A 21,396-nucleotide genomic window follows, 5' to 3' on the forward strand; every position below is an offset into this window, starting at 1 on the left:
ACCTAGAATACATTCTTCAATTTGAACGACCTGCACTCAAATGTTCTAACGCACATGACAGCTCCTTCACTATTGTCACCAAAAACCACCATCAGACCACCTTTCTCCATAAAATCTGTTAAGAGGGATTTGAGACCAATCATGTGTCTAGAGCATCCACAGTCAAGGAACCAAGTATGTTCGGTATTCTGACTTGACTCTTTGATAGATTGAGATATATTAGTGTCACACATGTTGAGATCACCATTAGACCACCTTGCTCCTGGTGATCTAGGTGTATGATGTGGTTTTCCATTGGGTGGTCCTCCTTGGATTTTTTGGTAGTGCGAACCAACTCCGAGGCTATGAGGATTTGGTGGCAGATTTTCCGACATGACAAGCTAGTGACGATTGTGGTTGAGCCCGTACATGTGATAAACTTAACTGTTCCGTGGAAGGTTGACAGTATTGGTTGTAGTTGGAACAACGATGGTCGTCCCAATATGATGTTTTGTTCTGTCTGGTAGCTTATTACATAGAACTTGATTGCCCGTGTTACACTTTCTTACCCATCATGGCTAACTAGCGTGGGGAGGGGGGGGGGGGAGTTGTACGGTGCCTAGTGACCATAGGTTGTGCCATGTGAAGCCCACCAATGGGCCCCCTGTCGGTGGTTTTAGGTCTTCTTTCCAGGAGGTTGGTAGTTTCCTGAAGTAGTGTTCGTACAAGATGTCGGTGTTGCTGCCATTGTCTCTGTAGACGCGGTGGGTCCGCTTATGGTGTATGCATCCTGTAATGAGGAGCGGGACCGTGGGGTCCCAGTTGTGGGGATGTGAGTTTGTTGACAAGAAGTTGATGTTTATGATTCTCCGTGATAGCTCGTCTACGCCATTCTTGTGACAGCGTGTATGCTCGTTTCGCGACCTTTGATTGTTAAGGTTTCCCACTTTTGTCGGTCTTCGCCTGAATTTTGTTGCGGCTTGACGTTCTTCATACTGGTTTTGGTTTTGGTTGATCAGATGGCGCTGTTGACTGTTATGGTTGAGGACATCGTTGTAACGGATGACCAAGGTCACGGGTCGGATGTATGCCCCGACGCGAGACTATGGGCCAAAGCCACTCGCGCTAAGAGAAAATTGTGATTCATCATGGGCGAACCTAGAGCCGTCCGTGGGTTGCTTCGACATGTGTATACTAGGTTTGCCGGTAATCTGGTAGCGTGACATCTTTATCCACCATTGACGAAGTCTAGTGTCGTTTCACAGGTTATGTAGCTCTGAGTACACGTCCAGATGGCGGCAGATGCTGCAATATGTTCCCTAGACTTAACGTCACCTCGTATTGTCCCAATAGAGTTAAGCCTGAGAATCACAAAGCAGAAAAAAAATATTGTCAATCGTCATTTGGTAGGGGCTCCCGGAACGAAGCTCTGACGGTCAAGTCAGTGTCTGGTTGAGAGAGTATAGATTTAGCAAAATAGTGAGAGAGAGGTCCCCTTTCTCCTGAAGGAGAAGGGTTCTAAATATACATGTCATGGTGGGGACAAGGTCCTAACGATACCTTTTGGTCTCTGCTGGGCGATAGGACGTGCATGCGTCTCATTGATGGATCGTGCTCCACTAGTGGTTAGCTGTTGTTGGTGCAAAACTCCCAGTAAGTGTGACCCTGAGTACTACACTTGTCGCTCTAGGAGACGACTGATACTGTTTTGTATCTAATAAGGCTTCAGTGCATGGGCGCCAAGGAATAATCATGGGATCGCGAGGGCGAGGGTGCGGTCTCGGCGCTAGGCGTATGTCGATCTTTGACTACCACGCTTATCAGACGTGGGTCCCGATATGTTTGACGTATTCTTAGTGGGATGCGTTAACAGTATGCCTGATATCCTGTTCATATTTGCATATGTGGAGTGTTTTGTGTACGCATGTGTTTAAAGAACAAACCCATAAAAGGATGAAGAAAACGAACACAAACCCAAAGCTCAAACCCATAAATTGTTTATGTGTTTGTTTTCGCGCTCATTCCAATTTCTGAGCTCATTATGATTTCTAATGAAGATAAGATGAAAACAAAGTTCTAATGTTTATCACAATTTCTCTCCTATCTGCTTTTCTAATGTATTTTAAAAGCCCAGATGTGATGTATGTGTATTTAATATGAAAATCAAATTTTGAGTGTGATGTGAGTGTTCTAGATCTGAAAATCGAAACCTTGATTGTATGTGTTATAACTTGCCGGAAAAATCAGGGTGTTTGGAGACTCGTCGGAAAAGATGATCAGAGTCTCGTCGCAGCCGCCATGAACACCGGAAACCAGCAAAACTCACATCTATCGATCATAAGAATTGATTATTTACAAGATAACAAGTTTTTTTTTTTAAATATCCAATATCTAAATATATACAAAATGGAAAATATCTATGCTTTTAAGTCATTTTTCCCTTCATAAATTTATACCAAACCGTGATATATACAAACAAATAGACAACTTTTTTCAAGCAAAACAAACAAATATTTTGGAAAAGAATATAATACGTCAAATAAGTAAACTTACGAATACAAAACACTAACCCATCACCCATGTTTAATTACAATGATACCCTCAACATCTCCACACGACCACACCAATCAACGGAAAGCTCACAAATGACTCGCCGCCAGATTGGTCAAACAGAATCCGATACAACTGACGTATAACAATCGCAGTCATCTTCACAACACTCCTACTTCCATGGCCTAATGGAGAGAACGATAATGGCGATGATAATCAACAACAAAAGAATCCCAAAACATGTCCATTTCCTGGTATTCTTCTGCGTCTTTCTTGCCACCTGCAACTGTTGTGCACCGCCTCTCACAAACGAGTTCGCCCTATTAACATGGCTCTCGATGTCGTCTAGCTGCTCTCCTTGGCTCTCCACCAACACCGCCATGTCCATAAACACTTGATGCAGTTCCTTCAGATTCCTCTCTATCACTGTTACTGCATCATGGCGTTCTTGAATTTCCAATATTGTTTCCATCACCTGCCCTCTCCCTTGCTCCTGGATCGCTTTCTGTAAAAACGTCTCACTTTCTCCGGTGGAGATCAGGTTATCGACTGTACCCTCGTCGGGTTTTTCTCCGGTGACTGTGTAGTACCTTCGTTGGACAGTTTCACGATGCTCGGACGCCATTTTCAGACGGAGGTCGGTGAAAGATTTCATGGACGATTGAAGCTGCTTGCGAAGGCCGTTAACGACGGAGATTCGTGTACGGTCGGTGGAGCTTCCTGGACCGCAGCCATGGAGGTTCCGATTGGCTTCACTGGAACGATCAAGGGCCTCTAAACGGGTTTTGATGAGCTTCGCTTTTTTGAGAGATAAAGCGACGTCGTTGTCCATTTTCGTCCGGAGGTTTTTGATGGAAGTAGCATTGTACAGGCTTTTGCTTTGTTCATTTGATTCTTGCAGTTGATTATGGAGATTTTCAAGACCCTTTAGCTCTTCCTTGATCTCCTCCACATCTCCGAAGAATTTCTCGAGGTTTGTGCCGTCGGTTGTGGCGGCGTTACCCATCTCTATGTCGCTGACACGGCTGCCGGAAAAAGATCCGGAGAGTAGGTCGTTCATTTCGAATTTTAGGTCGATCGGTTCAAAATTATGCAAATTCAAAACGAAAACTGAAATGTAAATCGCTCAAAGACTTACTCGGATTAGAAGAACAAGAGTTTTGATTGAGATTGGGGGAGAATTAGAGTCGGCAAGTGAGATTTTATAAGATAGAGTTTTAAAATACGCGGTGGCCTTCATCGATGGCTGGCCGTGTCACGGAAAGTAGCAGACCAAGTCGTAAAGTAATGGCGGAGCCAATTGTCAAAATTTCAAAACCTTTGTTATTATTATTTGATTAAAAATATTACATACATGTGATTAAGGCAAAATTTTATTACCACCCCCTCTAGAAATATGATATCGATATTATGTCCCTCCATTATTATACTCAAACTTCACCTCCAAGAAGAATATACAAACTATTCCTTATTAGAAAAACTTGAATTAATTTTTTGTGGATATACTTCTTAGGATAAAACTAATGCAAACTTAGAAGAAATTTCTTGAGGTAGTAACCAATATTTCATTTTCTTTTATTTTAGGCGATAAAATTTTCGTTATTCAACTATGGTTAACTACGAATATGTTGTATTAATAGACAAAAATTATATGAAACCTAATGTATAATGGTAATCATCTATGTGAATATTTACGGGTGGTCGGAGGAGGGTTTGGTACATTCGGAGGTGGCTCACTAATCATTTCTTGATGGCTTACTTGGTAAAGCATGTGGAAGATGTTGCTTACTATTTCATTGCCGCATGTTCAAATCTTGGGATTAAGATTCAGGATTGGCCAAGAGAAGGGTGTCACACCCCCGAACCGGGACGACGGAAACGTCCGGGGGCGGATGACTTCATGTACAGTATCATAACAATTGAATATGAATGCAACATAGCAACCAAACATCATACATTGGAAATGCACACTTACATAGTTTAGATATTGAACTTGTTCATCAGTTACATAAAAGTAAGAAAGTAAAATTTCTTGAAGTCGCATCACTTGATCTCATAGTCGAGCTTATTACTTGCTACTGGATCCTTGAGAATACAAATCGTTTTGAAAAGCGTCAACTAAAAAGTTGGTGAGTTCATAAGCATTTTTGTATAAAATTGTTTTGTACTCGTTTAGAGTAGTTCTCATAGTGTTTTCAGAAAATCCGATATTTTCTATAAAATAATTTGTAAGTCTCGTTCTAAAACTGTGAATATATGCATGCCCGTCCTAGGTTATCTTTTGTTTGCAAAAGTGAAGCGAACATTCCCAGAAAATCCGATATTTTCTAAAAAGAAATGGTTTGAAATATTTGTGTCCGATCTTATATTAATGCACGTGTGTTAATGTTTGCGAGAAATAGAAAGAGAATGATCCCAGATAACCCGATGTTGTCTCTGTAAGAAAATGTTGGAATCTCAACCCCCGAGGTTGAGTACCAGCGCGTATAAGTTACCGTTTTATCCAAAAAGAAGGTTTCCCGTAAATTTTATAACGTTAATTCCTCTAAGTGAGTCGCTATAACCATACTAGATAATGACAATTTCGCCTGTCATAGCGTTGTTGGACGCCGACGGAATAGAATAAGGTTTTTGTCACCCTAGATTGGCCTAGTCTAACGGTAGCGAACAACTCAGGTGTAGGGTGTCACCCCCGTATAGATCTATATACAAACTCCCTCTCTCCCTCCAGGAGACTCTGGTTATAACTACAGGCTACGATCGTACACTCAATAGGTGTCAACCGACACGTCTCACTAGATCCTTAATCGAATTTACGCGGAAAAAGAAAGAAAAACATATAAGGTATATTCCAGGCCCAATAAACATGTAAGTGGACAACTAAGGCCCACTAAACATGTATATTATTTCATATGAATGTATATCCCGGGTCCAATATACATGTAAAAGGACAACTAAGGCCCACTAAACATGTAAAATGACACTAAGGCCCACTAAACATGTAAAAGGACACTAATGCCCACTAAACATGCAAAATGACACTAAGGCCCACTAAACATGCAAAAGGACACTAAGGCCCACTAAACATGCAAAAGGACACTAAGGCCCACTAAGCATGTAAAATGACACTAAGGCCCACTAAACATGTAAATTAATTTTTCAGGCCCACTAAAGGAAAGAATATATATATATATATATATATATATATATATATATATATATATATATATATATATATATATATTAAATACATATAAGTTGACATGTCTAGATGTTTTGAAAGTATATATAAGTTATACAAACTTGCATCTAACACGTGTATAAGAGCTTTTAGCATGATAAAAATAATTTCTCGTTTTTGACCTTTCTGTCCCTGTTTTTAGAAAAATTATAGAAAAATCATCGTAAGTCGAAATTCAGATCCGTAAACTCTAAGAGTTTGTAAAATGAGTCTAATTTATTCATAATTTTTATTAAGATTTTTAATGTCCTGAAACTAGTGTGAAAATGTTCATCTTCACTAACTGGTCCGAAATCATTCCTGAAATGATAGACAGTTTTGTAAAAAACACCAAAAATTGTAAAAAAAAATCATATGAACGCGTGCGAGTAGTCATTTTAAAGGTAAAAACCTGAACTTTTTTTCATGTAAAACAGTTTTGAAAAATATTATAATTAAGGTGGTCAAAACAGTCCATAATTAGACCAAAACGTTTCTGTTAAAAGCTCATTTTTGAGTTTAGGTTATACATGTTTGAACACAACACTTATTTTTGCTATGTTGAGTGTATAATCCCAGATCTACAAGTTTATATGTAATATATATGACAACACATACTTTTCTCATGGTTTTTATGAAGATTTAAGTGATAAACTTCATGTTCAAGTAAAGATCTAAAAGTTAAACACATAATACAATGGTGCATGCAAATATCCAACGGTTAAACGAGAGTTGATTTGTATCCTCCCCCCGAAAACATGAAAAATACGAAAGATATGGGGGTATGAAGCTCACCTTGGGGTTTTTGAGATGTAGATCAAGAAGAAGATGAAACTTTGAACCTGACTTGATTTTTTGGCGAGATCTCGAAATGGAGGTGGTTCTAAGAGTTTAACACACAACAAAAGTGTGTAAATGGGATGTTTTCATAAACATGAAGCAAAACACTTGAGTTTAGCATAGAACTTACCAAGAAACCTAGAACCCGATTTTAATGGTGATGAACTCGAAATTTTTGAAGAGAAGAAGAAGGATTGTTCTTTAGAGTGAGGTAAGTGAAAAATGAACTTGTGAGATGTGTGTGTATGTGTGTGTTGTGGCCGTGAGTAAGGGGTAAGGGAGGGGGTTTGACCTTGTTGAAGGTTGATGGGATGCTTGCCTAGGAACATGGTGGTCAAAAGCTTATACATGGAGACATGTTGGATAAGAGCTTGGAAACTTGTGGTGTAATAATGAGGTGGCAAGTTTTCTTTCTCTTTTTTCTATTAATCCGGAAATATTAATTCTTGGCCCAACTAAAGCCTATGTGTGTATCTTTGGCCCAAATAGAAGATCCAATAACAAATTGTGGCCCATTAATGCTAAAATAAGGTTTTTCGGCCCATTAAATGATCTATGGAGGGTGTTAGCCCAAACAAGTCTTAAATAAGTTCCTCATGGTCCAATAAGGCCCATTAATAGTGTTTTAGCCCTAAAATAATGCTAAGATGGAGTATTGGGTCCACTATGACCCAAGAAAGGTATTCACGGCCCAATAAGGAAGCATTGGTCCAATAAGGGTTTTGGGTTGAGAATTCTTAGGCTCAGGCCCGAAATGATTGAATTTGGCTTATTGGATCGAGTTTTTGGGCTTATACAAGGAGATTATATTGTTCAGGAATTCACATCTTAACCTAATTTTTACCAGTTGTGACCAAGGGTTTCCGACACAACTTCATAAGGGTTGTTTAGAATCATCAGCATAGGTGAACCCCCCCCCCCCTCATAACCACGAAATCGGGCAAAACGCAAAGGTTAGTGAGAGAGAAAGGGAGAGAGAGAGGGGGAGAAAGAGAGAGAGAGAGAGAGAGAGAGAGAGAGAGGGAGAGTGTATGTGTGTATGTGTGTGTATGAGCTTAAATTTCTCTATGTGTTTGTGTATGTGTGCTTTATTGAGTTGTAGAGTTTTTAAGAAAAATGGTGGTAAGAAGAAGCATATTAGTCAGAAAATGAAAATGAAAATGAAAAATAAGAAACACAATTTATGTTTGCGTGCATGTGTGTTAGAGAGAGAGAGAGAGAGAGAGAGAGATGTAAAGAAGGCGAACATAAGGAGATAAATATGGGTGGGTGGGTGGGGGTGTTTAATCTATTTTAATAAAAAAATATTAAATAAAAATATTAATATTAATATTAAAAGAGCAAATTAGTCATTTCAAATTTGGTTTGTACCAAATCCACAAAAAAGCTCAAGTTTGGCATACATAAAAGAAAATCCTTATTTTAGACTTTTAGTACAAGTTGAAAACATTTTGAATAAGGTTAATGTCATTTTAACCCAACAAATTTTCCACATTTGGTTTAAAAGGTCAATAAATTATTATTTTTGTACTTTAAGGGAATAAAGTCCATTTTAAATGGTTTAAAACATCTTTATTTCAAATATAAAGGTGTTAGCCGGTTACCCCTCTTAGTTGGCATCTAGTCGACAATGTTTATGTCCATGTGGCTATCCACATAGACTTTAACCATGAGAAATCCAGCACTACCCTCTTCTTAGCTTCTTTTACCAAATCTCATTTGGCATATGGCTCACCAATCTTATATGTCACATGGATCCCACCATTCTCCCTTTTTAGAAGAATTTTCGCATTCATTAGAAAACCTTTCACCAACTCCTTGTCCAACCTATGTTGAGAGCAAAACATATCAAATTCCATTGGATAGAGAGAGTTACAAGAGCATAGCGAGGTATCACATGATTTGGCAGGTATTGTCTTCATGGAAGGCGAACCCAACATAGGGAAATTATAGAATATGCAATGGAAACGATGTGTGGTGAGAAAAAAGTGGTGGCGACGGTGTTGCGGACAAAGTTAAAAGCTTTGGCCAAGCACGAATAGAAGGAGAAATCAGCTTCCCCGACCAAGAGTATCTTATAGGTGGAGGAGTAATGTACTTTCTGTTGGATTAAGTGTCCAAACCAATAACTAAATTAGTATATACTTGAATTAAAAGCAGAGTCATTTTAGGTTGCCCTCAAAACTAGTATTTGACAAAATGATCTTTTGGAGAAAGAGGTTGATTGGTGTATTATAAGATTAATAAATAGTAATAAATTATTTATTAATATATTATGAGATCAATATATTAATTAGAAATAATATTATTTAATTAATAATTAATCAGAAATTAATTTGAATTAATTTTGGGATTAATTGGATTAATTAAAAGTATAGGGACGAAAGGTGACATTGTCCAAAAGTTGATCATTGAAGGATTCCAGAACCTTCCCACATGAGGGGAACGGTTTTGGAGGTTCCTAGGGCTTCTTGAAGCCTTAAGGAGCAAGAAAATGGATAAGGGTTATCTAAGAAAACTTGCCTTATCCAAGACTCTTTACTCATCTATATAAACCCATTATGAGATTCATTATTTTCGGACACCACTTCTAAGAGCCTTAGAGCCGAAAAATCCTTCTTTCCTCCTCTCTCCTCTCAAGTCTTCTATTGCTAGGGTTTGGGTACAAACCCTTAGAGGCACGAGATTTCTGATGCTTGCTTTCTGAAGCTTGTTTAAGAAGGAATTGTTGATTATTTACTACAATAATCGAACGATATTTAAACCCTAAAACCCTTTATGAATTTCGAAAATACTAGAATACTCCTAGGGTTATTGATATTTAATTGTTTGTTGCAAATTAATAGAGAAAATTCAGATCCAATAAGTTGCATGTAAACTTAGGTTTAAGTTTTTTCCTCCATATTTTTTTTGTAACCTATAATACCTATCACTTTCCTTACCTTCACTTGCAAAGATGATGATCTGTCCTCGTTTTCCATTGTTGTCGTCGACATCTTTTGGTCTTCTTGCTTTCCCCAAAATTTTCTTTATTTATTGATTGAAAGTCGATATCTTTTTGGATGTCAATGTCGGAATCGATTTCTCCAACCCCTTTCTTCACCAGTATGTTGTGAAAATCGAAGCTACAGTCCTGATTTATGTTTCTCATTTGGCCCTTAAATTGATCTTAAAAACCAACAACTAATAGATTACATGTGTATGCTTGAATTCGGTTTCATTTAGAAATGGCTCAACATCTACCTATCACGAACACCAACCTTCATCACCATCATACCACCACCAACAACAATTCAAGGGAAAGAGAGTGATTATTGAATTTTTTTTTTGTGCGATCGGAAGGAGAATAAGTGATGCGATCGTTTTTTGAGAGAAGGGAATGTCAGAAGCGTGTATTGGGTCGTGGGTTTGACTTGAGAGATGTAACTTTCCTTTTATCATTTTTAATTTATTAATAGTAATGGTGACATGTCAATGGACACCGGCAATTACAAGTCCATGTCTCTTATTAATAGGTAACCTTCGACTTTATGCCCCTAGGATACAAAAGAAAAAAAAAATTAGAGATTTCTTAAAACAAACACAAAAAATTTATAGGGCTAAAATGACATTAACCGAATAAAACCAAAAAAATAAAATAAAAATTACAAACAACACGGTATAAAGTTACTGTTTTCTCTTTCAAATGAAAATAAAAGAGTGTTGCTAAAATTAAATAGCAGAAAAAGTTGGTTGCTATTAGAATGAATTTGCCCTCAAACCTAGCTAGTTTTAATATTCTTTAATTTATTTATGGTGGTTTTTATTAATCATATGAGAATTTAATCAAATTTTGTTATTATAGCATTGCATGTTTTATGCTTGAACAAATTAATGCTTTAATATTAATTTATGTTCTCTTCATATATCAACAATGTTTTTAAAATCATGGTTTGGTTAGAGATTAATTCAGTGCTTCTGAGCTCTTACTTTTTTTAAAAGATCTTATCTATCTCATATGGATCATGCTTTTGAGGACATGAAAGAAAAAAAAATCGTTATTAGAAATACTGATTTTATCTCTTTCGAATGAACTTGTTTTGAGATAATAGGTAAAACAAATTAAGATCACATGTTCTTGCCTTGAAGGAATAGTATTGAATGTTTTGTAATTATTTAGGGACTTGAAATGTTAAGTCTATACTTGAAGGGGACTTCCAACATAAAAATAGTTGAGGAAATGAAGTAAAACTATTTCTAGAAAGTAAGGTCTTCGTGAAACATTTGTGAAATTGCCCAATTAATTTCCTCAAGAAACAAAATACTTAGAAAGTGTGAAATGTGTCATTGACAGAAAGCAATTATATTGAAAGATAGTCAGGTGTACTTTTTCAAAGAATCTTAGAAGGTAGGTTAAGTCAATTAGAAGGTAACATTTGGTTTGATTAGTATCTAATTAATCTTTTAAAATTAAATCATTTGGTACATTTCAACCTGGTTACATAAATGATGAGTCTGGATCTTCTAGAAACATTTTTGTTATTATATACTGTAACAGGAAAGGGAGTTTTGAAACTACTTTAGTCGTCCGAGATTATGGTATATTATATTTTTTTCTTTTAATATGGTAAACAACATCATTTAATTAAGCGGCTTAGGCCAAACCCTTTCAAGACCATTTGAGAGTTTAATCGTGAAACATTAACAATATTATGGGTGTGCCGTCCAAAAGTTGTACCTCATGTGTAAATTACACTGCTCTACCGCTAGGTTTCCATTAAGTTTTATTTTAGAAAAAAGCATGTGTTTATCATTAATAATAAAAATATAGAGTAAATTATACTAATCGTACCCCGTACAAATATCAAAAAGTGTGTTTAAGCTCTATTTTCAAAAATTAACCCGGGTCGTCCATGTATTATGTTTTTTCACTACCCTGAACACATAAAATGACTATTTTGCCTTTAATAATTTCTTTTTTATATTTTTATTATTTGTTTACCAATGTTTAGAATTAAAGAAATTAATAATAAAATAAATACCCCCCTCCCCCTCCTAACCACATGTTCCTTACTTATTCCCTTCTGTTTCCATTTTCCTTCTCCCTCTCAGGAAACCAAGTCGTCGGACCACCACCGACGTCCCCTTTCACCTCCGCCGGCCACCGGGAGGAGTGTAGATGGGAGCGCACATGTGGTAATGACGACTTCATCTTCGTCGATCTTCCAACAACCACCAACCTTAATTTCCGTCTCTTTTGCCCCCTCTCTCTCGTATCAGCAGACACACACGAAATCCCCAAATGGAGCTCCAATCTTACACAAAAAGGTAGTTCTAACACCCTATGTCGTGGTTGTTTACCTCACACTGAAGGGGGCTTTTCAAAAATCGAGATTGAATCATTTGAAATCGAAGAAGAAAGGGGCTTATGGCTTTTCTATTTAAAACTATTTGAGATGGTGGGCATAGACAGATGTCGACAGGGAAGAAGATGATGTTGGTGGCAACAAAGAAGGTCTTGTCGAATCCTTACATGAGACACTCTACGTTGAAATCAGATTTGCATAACCGCCGCTCATCTCCTCCTCCATCTCTATCGTTGTCAGCGTTCAGGTTAAGAACCCTAAATCATGTGCTGATTTCGAATTAAACATTGCCATGCCCTGATTCTTCCTTCTTGATTTTCCCTGATTATTCTTTCCTAATTTGTAGTTGGGTTTTCCGATGGAGGTTGGTGGTGGTGTTAACAGTAAATGTGGTTGGTTCGATGGTGGTTTAAGTATAGGTTTCTAGTTCGGTGAATGAGGTGGTGGTTTCTGTTTAAATTTAGTGAAGCATGTGCTTTGAACATAGGAGTGGGTGGGGTGAAGTGAGGGGTGGCGGTGGCGGTGGGGCTCCATTTTCCGATGAGGGGTGGTGATGGTGCTATATTTTCTGGTGGTGGTGCAGATTACGTATGGTGGTGGTGGTTAGGTCTTCTTCAACAAAATAGAAAAATAATTAAAATAATTAAAATGTCAAAAATGTTAAAAATAAATGAAAAGGAAAAGTAAAAGAGCATTGTAGTCTTTTTATGTGTCGTAAGAGATTAAACGTGCAAATTTAAACTAACGAGTGGAAACGTGCAACTTTTAACAACATGAGGGACAGTCTGAGTTAATTTTTTGAAAATAAACACTACACATATTTTTTGACAAATACAAGATGACGATTGGTGTAATTTACTCAAAAATATATTAGCACCATAAAAGAACAGGTTCTAAATTATTTTAATTGTCAATAAGTTTTATACAACAATTATATAGTATTCGATTAACATAATCTGAAGATTATATTGTTATGCTCGTATTAGAATAAATGTATATATATTAATGTAGTGATTTAGTCAACTTGGAAATTTTGTTTTTTCTCAAACCTATGTTATAGGATCATAATTCTCCATGGTATCTCAAATATATATAAGCTTCATCGAATGTTAGCTTGATTTACCATATTTTAACGTTTTCAATCTCTTGAATCTTTTACATCATCTACATATCAAGTCGATTGTGTGCATATTTGTATGTTCTTGGTTGGGTGTTGGCGTATTGCAAGCATCGCAATTAGCTGTTATTCTTTTATTACTTTTAAGATGAATTATCTTATACATGTATTTTCGGGATTTTTTTAGAAAAACTATGTTTACTTTGATATTTTTTTACAGGTAGTTTTTTAATAAGGTAAAAATATTTACCTACAACCGGCTGTTCAGGTTCTTCACATAGACATTTGTGAAAAGTATTAAAATACATAGTTTTTCTGAAAAAACAAAATTAATATTTTTCGAAATATTAGTGTCTTATAAGTTAACGATTTAATCATGTCAAAATTTTGTCTCCTAAAAACTAAAAAAAAAATAGGAATTAATATTTTTACAAAATCCCTATCTGAGAATTGAGATGATGAGGCCTGACAGCCTAAGATAAGGACCTTGATTTTTGTTGGGCCTAATGAACAGTGTTTACTGCCATGTACTTGAATGGACCCTAGGTAGCCTTAAATTAGTTAACAGTTTGAACATGTAACACCTAGATTTCAGGTATTTGTAACACTCATAAAATTCATAAAATTCATGAAAATTTAAAACTTTTTCAAGCATTCAAAAACCATTATTTATTACAAAATGTTTTCAAAATAGTTTCATATCAGAGTATCCCAAAAATCAAATCATAAAAAAACGTAAGGAGGTACACGATCAAGCATTCGCCTTCCCGCGATCATCCGATGTACCTGAAACAAAATCCAAAACTGTAAGCCCGAAGCTTAGTGATTTTCCCCTAAAATACCCGCACAACAAATAATACACATATAATAACAGCATACTATGGGCCCAATCAACCATCGGGTTGGAATGCCCAAGACCCTCAACCATCGGGTTGGAATGCCAACATACTATGGGTCCAATCATCCTCTGGATGGTATACCCTCGGCCCACAACCATCGGGTTGGAATGCCCACAATCTATGAGTCCAATCATCCTCGGGATGGAATACTCTCGGCCCACAACCATCGGGTTGGAATGCCCCGGTCTGTTGCTCTCGCACAAAGCAGAAAAGTCTCAACCATCAATCAATCATGTGCACATATATCAGATAATCACATAACAGTCTACAGACAGTCAAACCGATCTACAGATCACTAAGCATAACAACATCCTATCTACCAGGATACCGATCTAACCGATCATAAGCACATAGAAACATTCTATCTACCAAGATACCGATCTGACAGATCTCACTAATAATAAAGTAGGATAACAATCCAAGGGGCCGGCCTTGGTGCCTTCGACCCTTGAGTATAGTGAGGAAAACTCACCTCACAAGTAGTACTGAACTGATAAATCGCATCCCAACTCACAGCTCCAAACTCAACTGCCTATAACCACCATATGACTGATTCCATTAGAATCCCAAATTACCAAAATACCCTCATAAGTTAAACTTGGTCAACCCTTGGTCAAAGTCAAAGTCAACGACCAAGGTCAACAGTCCATGTTGACCCAACTCGTCGAGTTCATGTACCGACTCGTCGAGTTCCTTCAGAACTCAGAAATCAAAAACTTGAGTCAACTCGCCGAGTTATCTTAGTAACTCGTCGAGTTTTTCAGTGTCGAGAAGACCGGGAAAACCCTAATTAACTCGCCGAGTCATCTCACTCACTCGCCGAGTACACTTAGGATCCAGAAGGCGGGTAAACCCTATCCAACTCGTCGAGTTGGCTACACAACTTATCGAGTTCTTCTTGTCTTATCGTGTTCAGCCCATTCTAGTCGACTCTAAGGCCCCAAACTACAGATCTAGCCTCTTAGGACTGAGATACCACGTAAAGTTGCTAACTTTACGTGCATGCAAGGCTTCAAAGGGATTAAAACACTAAAACTAAGCTTGATAAGAGGTTTAGGGCGTGGAAAGGGCCAAAGCTTGATAAAGTCGAGAATTTTATGTCCATGAGGGCCTAGAGGAGTCCATATTTGAACTCCTCACTTCAAAACGTGCTCAATACTAGAAATGCCTCAAGAATAAGCTAGAAATGACCCTAAACTCTTGAATGGAGAGATCTAATAAGAAAATGATCAAGGTAATGACTTTTTACCTTCAAATGAATGCCAAAACAAAGTAAATACTAGATCTATAAGCTCCTTCTCGTTCCAAGCTTCTCAATCTTGAAGTCTCTTCAAGAAATGCACCAAACACACCCTCTTCAGCCTCACACACACCCAAAATAGAAGGGTAGCTCGATTAGGGATTAGGGTTTGTTTCTGGACGTGAAGGTGGTAAGGGAGGCTGGAGGGAGGACTTAAGGTCCTTTAAATAGAGTGCAAACCCTAAAAATTAGGGTTTTCAAGCACAACCTCAACTCATCGAGTTGGGTCCTCCAACTCGTCGAGTAGGTCCTAAGGTTCATGCAGCCTGATAAGTCTCTACACGACGAGTTGGGGCAGCCAACTCATCGAGTAGGTCTAAAAATATGAATATATAAAGCTTTAAATTTTATACATGGGAGTCAGGATGTTACAACTCTCCCCCACTTGAACTAGACTTCATCCTCGAAGTCTGCTGTGGTGAACAACTCTGGATAATGCTCTCGTATCTCTGCCTCCGACTTCCAAGTCCACTAGGATCCCCTCCGATGCTCCCATTGTACCTTTACCACAGGTACCTCCTTGTTCCGTAGAACCTTCACTTTCCTCTCCAGAATGGCCACTGGTCTCTCCACATAATTCAGGCGCTCATCGACTTGAATATCATCTAATGACACCACTGCCTCCTCATCTAGTATGTACTTCCATAATTGCGATACGTGAAAAGTGCTGTGAATCTAACTAAGCTCCTCCGGGAGATCCAGTCTATACGCCACCTTGCCAACTCTAGCAATAACCCTGAATGTCCTAATATATCGGGCACCCAACTTTCCCCTCTTCCTGAAGCGAATCACACCCTTCCAGGGTGAGACCTTCAGTAGCACCATGTCACCAACCTGAAACTCCAACTCAGATCGGCGTCGGTCGGCATAACTCTTCTGCCGACTCTGATCAGTCTGCAGCCGCTGGCTGATCTGTTGAATCCTCTCGGTAGTCTGCTGAACTACCTCTGTCCGACCCATCACCCTGTGGCCAACCTCACCCCAATAGACTGGGGTGCGGCATCTCCGTCCATACAACAGCTCATAAGGTCGAGCACCAATGCTGGAGTGAAATTTGTTGTTGTTGGAGAACTCTGCAAGGGATAGGTAGGAGTCCCAGCTCCCACCAAAGTCAATAACGCAGGCTCTCAGCATATCCTCGAGGGTATGTATGGTACGCTCACTCTGACCGTCTGTCTGCGGATGATAAGCTATGCTGAAATGCAGCCGCGTGCCCAGTTCCTCATGGAACTTCTGCCAGAAACGGGAGGTGAATCGAACATCCCGGTCTGAGACAATCGTGTTGGATTAGATGTCTAAGCCCATAACTATTATTGGTATGTACTTGACCCGAGAGTAGCATGGTCCATTTGGGTTGCATATCATCAGGACAATTTGTTAGGATGGACTTTTGAGAGAAGGTTATTTATGGTTTATTAATATATTATAAGTTATAATATATTAATATGAAATCATATGTTTTAATTAGTATCGATCAAGAATTAATTTGGAATTAATTTAGTGATCAAAAGAGACTAATTAAATCTATGGGGACTAATTATGATAATTAGTTATATTTATATGTGTTGGGTTTATGATCCATGTTGGACCAAGTTTATGTATGGATACATAAAGAGTTGGGACACATGAACCATGGATCATAAAACCCATGGGCATGGATTATGGGTTATACCCATGACCCTTGGAATCCTACATATAAATAGGTTACTCCATAGCCAAAATCACCACTTCTTTTCTTAGAGAAATATGGAGGTGTTTTGGTGCATGGAATTCTCTCTCAAGAGCCACCTTTGTCCTAGGTGTGTTGTGATTCCATTTGAGGCATTTCATACTATTGGTGCTAAGCTCTTAAGGCCAAATACATCAAGACTTCAAGCCACATAAAAGGTATGTTTCCCTAACTAGTATATTATATGGTTTATGTCAAATGCATGCTAGTTATAGGTTTAATGCCTTGGAAACCATTTGCATGTATAATAGAGAAAACATAGATCCAAGGTATTTAGGGTTGTATGTGCACCATAGGATGTTGTAGTATACTAAAACCCAACAGTGGTATCAGAGCCATGGGTTGTTTTCTATTATATTTGATGCAAATGTATTTTTTTTTCAAGTTGAAGGAAAAAAAAAGAAAAGAAAACATGAAGTTTGTCAAATTTTATGATAATTACTTGATTTTATGAAAAATTAATTATTTATAAAATTTGAGTCACTTTACTACAAGAGTTGAATTAGGTCAATTTATTAAAAGATAGAATGATATGATTATTTTATTTGTTTTAAAAGTTTGATCTAAATGGTTTTAAGGAGTTACAAATTTTGTCATAAAATTTGGAATTCAAAAGTTTTTTTTTTTAAAGTTATGATCTTAAGAGTTTTGAAACTTCCATAAGTTATGGATGTGAAATGTCTCATTTATTAACTCTTTAGGTTATGAATTCCAAGAGTCTTCAAAGGATAATTGTCAAAGTTTCAAGATTTGTATTAGTTTATATGATTATCTAATTTCTTGAAAATTGTTGATATGAATTATCTTTACTTATGAGTTTAATCTAGATCATAGAAAAATTATTTGATTATTGTGTTAATTGGAATATTTGATCTTAATGGTTTTTATGAACTCCATAACTTGTCCTCAAGTTATGGAAAGTGAAGAGTTTTTCTTTTTAAAGTGTCATTAAGTCTCATAGGTTATGAAAATAGAAGAGTCACTATTTTTAATGTCATCATTAAATGATTTAATGTCTTCCATAACTTGTCCTCAAGTTATGGAACTTGATTTTTTTTTTCATTAAACCTTAATTAAACTCATAAGTTATGAAAAATCCAAGAGTTTTGAAAGGTTTCAAAACTTGTCCTCAAGTTTTGGAATTTGTAAAGTTACCCCCCATGTATACTTTAAATCCAAACTAGACCTTCGAATTTTAAAAGTTTAAAATTCAACCCTTATACTATTATTATAATTTTAATTATATAGATATGTATAAGATAAAGTCGTCTTACCATTAGTAGGCCTCATTCATGAAGCCGGTCTATAAGAGGGGGTATAAGGTTACTGCCTATAAAATGGCAGTTTAATGGGTGTCCACTCTCACTCACCGCTTCCTTGACCGGTGGAGGGTCGTTAGACGAACAGGTAGGACAAGGACTATAATTCTCCCTTCATTATAAGTATAATGATAAATACTAAGTAACTAAACACTTATAAATTCCTAATCTTAGTTACTTAGGAAAATATGAATAAGGTGCTAATCCATGAAATTACACTTTGCACTTTGTTTAAGCTGTTAGTGAAGCATGTGTGGTTAACCGGCACACTAACCTGGACTTAACAAGGTAGGCAAAGGGTAACTTAATGTTTATCATAGTATTGTTGGAGCGTGTGTGGTTAACCGACACATCGATTGAGGGGTAAATATTAAGGGTACCAAGTATATTTGCATGGTTACTTCACACCTTGTTTTGTGATCCTCGGCATCCCAGTCACAAAACCTGAAGGGCACACTCGAGATTGAAACATGCCATTGAAAAGTTCAATGAATCTCAAAAGAATCTAGGAGTTTCAAAACCAATTAAAACCTAATAATACATTTCGTTTATCTTGGTGGAAATTGGTGAATCGTCATTCACCTACCTTCAAATATTTTATAGCTTGGATTACGGCATCCCTCTTCCAAGTTATAAAACAGTTTGTTGGGTCCTAGCCTTAATATATCATATTGGGTGTTATATTAAGGACTTAAATCAACTTTACGTGAATTTCTCCCATTGTTGATGTCTGGTTTAGACAACAATGATCTTCCCAAACCAAGCTTTCCTAATGAATATGACTTCCCGAGTTTGGCTCATGGAAGTCATACTTCTCTTCCTCCACCTCCTCCAATTATTCTCCCTAACCCACAAGTTCAAGGTCACTCAAGCCCTAATGGCAAGCAAGGTCTATTTGTAATCACATCTTAGAGATGAAGTCACATATTGACAAGCCGGGAGAGTTGGGTGTCAAAGTCTTGAGAAAGTTGGATGTTCAATCACTTTCTAAGTCACATAGTGAGTTCCTTTGGGACTACTATGAAACAGACTATGACATGAACCTTAATGATCATATCTATTTGCTTGGTGCTGCTGAATCAGCAATGATTTGGAACGATAGTAAAGCAAATTTGATTAGAAGATCAACTTCCAAAAAAATTTATGGACAGTGACAATGGTGACACTGGAAATCCAGAAAAAGCATTCTCTTCCCAATGGAAAGGGATTGGCCATAGTCAACCCGGTTGACTAAATGGTAAAGAGAAAGGCTAAGTCTGAGATAGTCCCATTACCAAAGGGTCCATATGTTTATTTTGCCAAAGGAAGGGGCGTTGATTGCAAAGCTGCCAAATTTACCTAAGGATGTTAAAGTCAATAAGTTTGACTCTACATCAGGTAGAGCCCATTATCTAACTCTGTTAAGTTCTATTCTGAGATCCTCATTACATGATGTGACTGGGTCACATGTTGATGTTTTAAGAATCAAAGAATAGAGAGAAATCTTAAAGGAAGTATATATTGATTCTGATCGCGAAGGTGGATTTCGATCGCATCAGAATTTTGAGCAGTTGCTTAAGAAGTTATGATATATTGCTAAGGAATAGATAACAACAATTTTCCATGTGGATTGTAAGGATAAGTTTTTCCGCAAAGTTTTAAAATAAAAGAAAATTGTTTAATTTTATTTATTTGAAGTATCCTTACAATGGAATTTGTGGAAAATTGTTGCTTATATGATTCCACTGACAGCAAGATTGGAAAATGGATTTGATTCTTTCATTTGTGGTAGTGTCTAAGTTTACCAAATCAGGAAAGTTCCTCATCACCCAAGTTTCAATTGGACCGAAACTTGGAATCATGCAAGTTGAATAGTATGATGAATGAGAACTTTCAAGCATTGGAAAATCAAGACTAATTACTTGTTCACATGGATGTGTGAGTCAAGTGAAGGACTAAAGGAATCGAGTACACATTCTTGTGCACTGGTCATGTCCACCACAAAGCTCGTTAAGACTATTTGATTTACTAAAGTTTAGTAAATATGGTTATACTCACAAGTTTAAGTATAATTCTGAAACATTGGAAAAGTCTCAATGTATGGCAGAACGAATGGGAAGAATCAAATTAGGCAGAAAGATAAAAGTTTCTCAAATCTGAAAAGATGGGAGAGTACTTTAGTATCATGTTTGTGATCATCTTAATGATTTAGAAATCATATCACAATTAGTCCTCTAAAGGTCATCTTAGTGCATTCTTATGACTAAGAAGAGGAGTCATGAGTTGTTGAAATGGTTAGATTAGGAAGATGAGTCATACTTCGTTCCAAAACAATTCTTAGAGTCATACTCCAAGATTGTAACTTGAGTGACATATCTTAAAGAAAGGTTTAAAACACTTGTCAAATGTAAGAGTAAAAGTGTCCTACTCTTGTACATTTGAAATTGGTAAGTTGTGATGTTTTGGATAAAACAAAGACCAACTAAGGCCAATTGTCTGAAGTGTTTGTCTTGATAAAGAATCTGCACTATCTCTTGAATATTTGGCAAGATAGTCTTATATGTCAAGAGGATAGTGGGAGTCTTAAAGATCCTAAAAAGAATTTCAAGAACTAATCAAGAATAAAACCTGAGGTTCTTCACTAGCACACGACTTGAGGTTTATAACCTATCGTGTTGACATATTCTATGCCCATTCCAGTTAAAGTTGGCTTTGCATAGAAGTTCTGAAAGTTCTCAATTGGTTGCATAACAACTTGGAAGCAATGGCAGGCCCTGTACTGCCAGGTGGCAAGAAGTTAAGATTGCATAAGTTCAGTCCATATGAGTTTGGATTTGTCATTATCCTTGTCTTGTGACTATGGTTTTGACGATTCACATGGATAAGAACACATACACCATAAAATCTAAGGGTCATAAGGTTTCTCTCCGATTCATGAAAATGATGGTGAGGAAACACTTCCACCAAGTAGATTTGAAGCAGATGGCAAAAGGTCTAAACAATTGAGACTATGATTACGGCATCCCTTTTCATAGTTCTGAAATTGTTTAGACACACATGCATGCTATCTAAGGAAAGGTGTATGATTTTGATAAAGTTTTATCAAAGCATCTCGTATC

At 37.2% G+C, this 21,396-nt stretch overlaps 1 protein-coding gene across 2 annotated transcripts; it reads right to left on the bottom strand.

The window, feature by feature from the left end:
* Nucleotides 1–2,399: 2,399 nt before the first annotated feature.
* LOC145159664 (syntaxin-121-like) lies at nucleotides 2,400–3,821 on the bottom strand. Of its 2 annotated transcripts, XM_079078688.1 has the most exons (2): nucleotides 3,668–3,821; nucleotides 2,400–3,554 (listed from the first exon to the last, which is right to left on the bottom strand). In XM_079078688.1, the coding sequence occupies exon 2, from the start codon at nucleotides 3,533–3,535 to the stop codon at nucleotides 2,702–2,704; it is 834 nt and encodes a 277-aa protein (XP_078934814.1). In that variant the 5' UTR covers nucleotides 3,536–3,554; nucleotides 3,668–3,821; the 3' UTR covers nucleotides 2,400–2,701. The 2 variants fall into 2 exon arrangements, with proteins under 2 accessions (XP_078934814.1, XP_078934813.1); XM_079078687.1 differs by having other exon boundaries at nucleotides 2,400–3,820.
* Nucleotides 3,822–21,396: the final 17,575 nt, after the last annotated feature.

This window comes from Lactuca virosa, chromosome 2 (assembly GCF_052849685.1).
Source record: "Lactuca virosa cultivar CGN04683 chromosome 2, Lactuca_virosa_CGN04683_v6, whole genome shotgun sequence".
NCBI classification, from domain to species: Eukaryota; Viridiplantae; Streptophyta; class Magnoliopsida; order Asterales; family Asteraceae; genus Lactuca; species Lactuca virosa.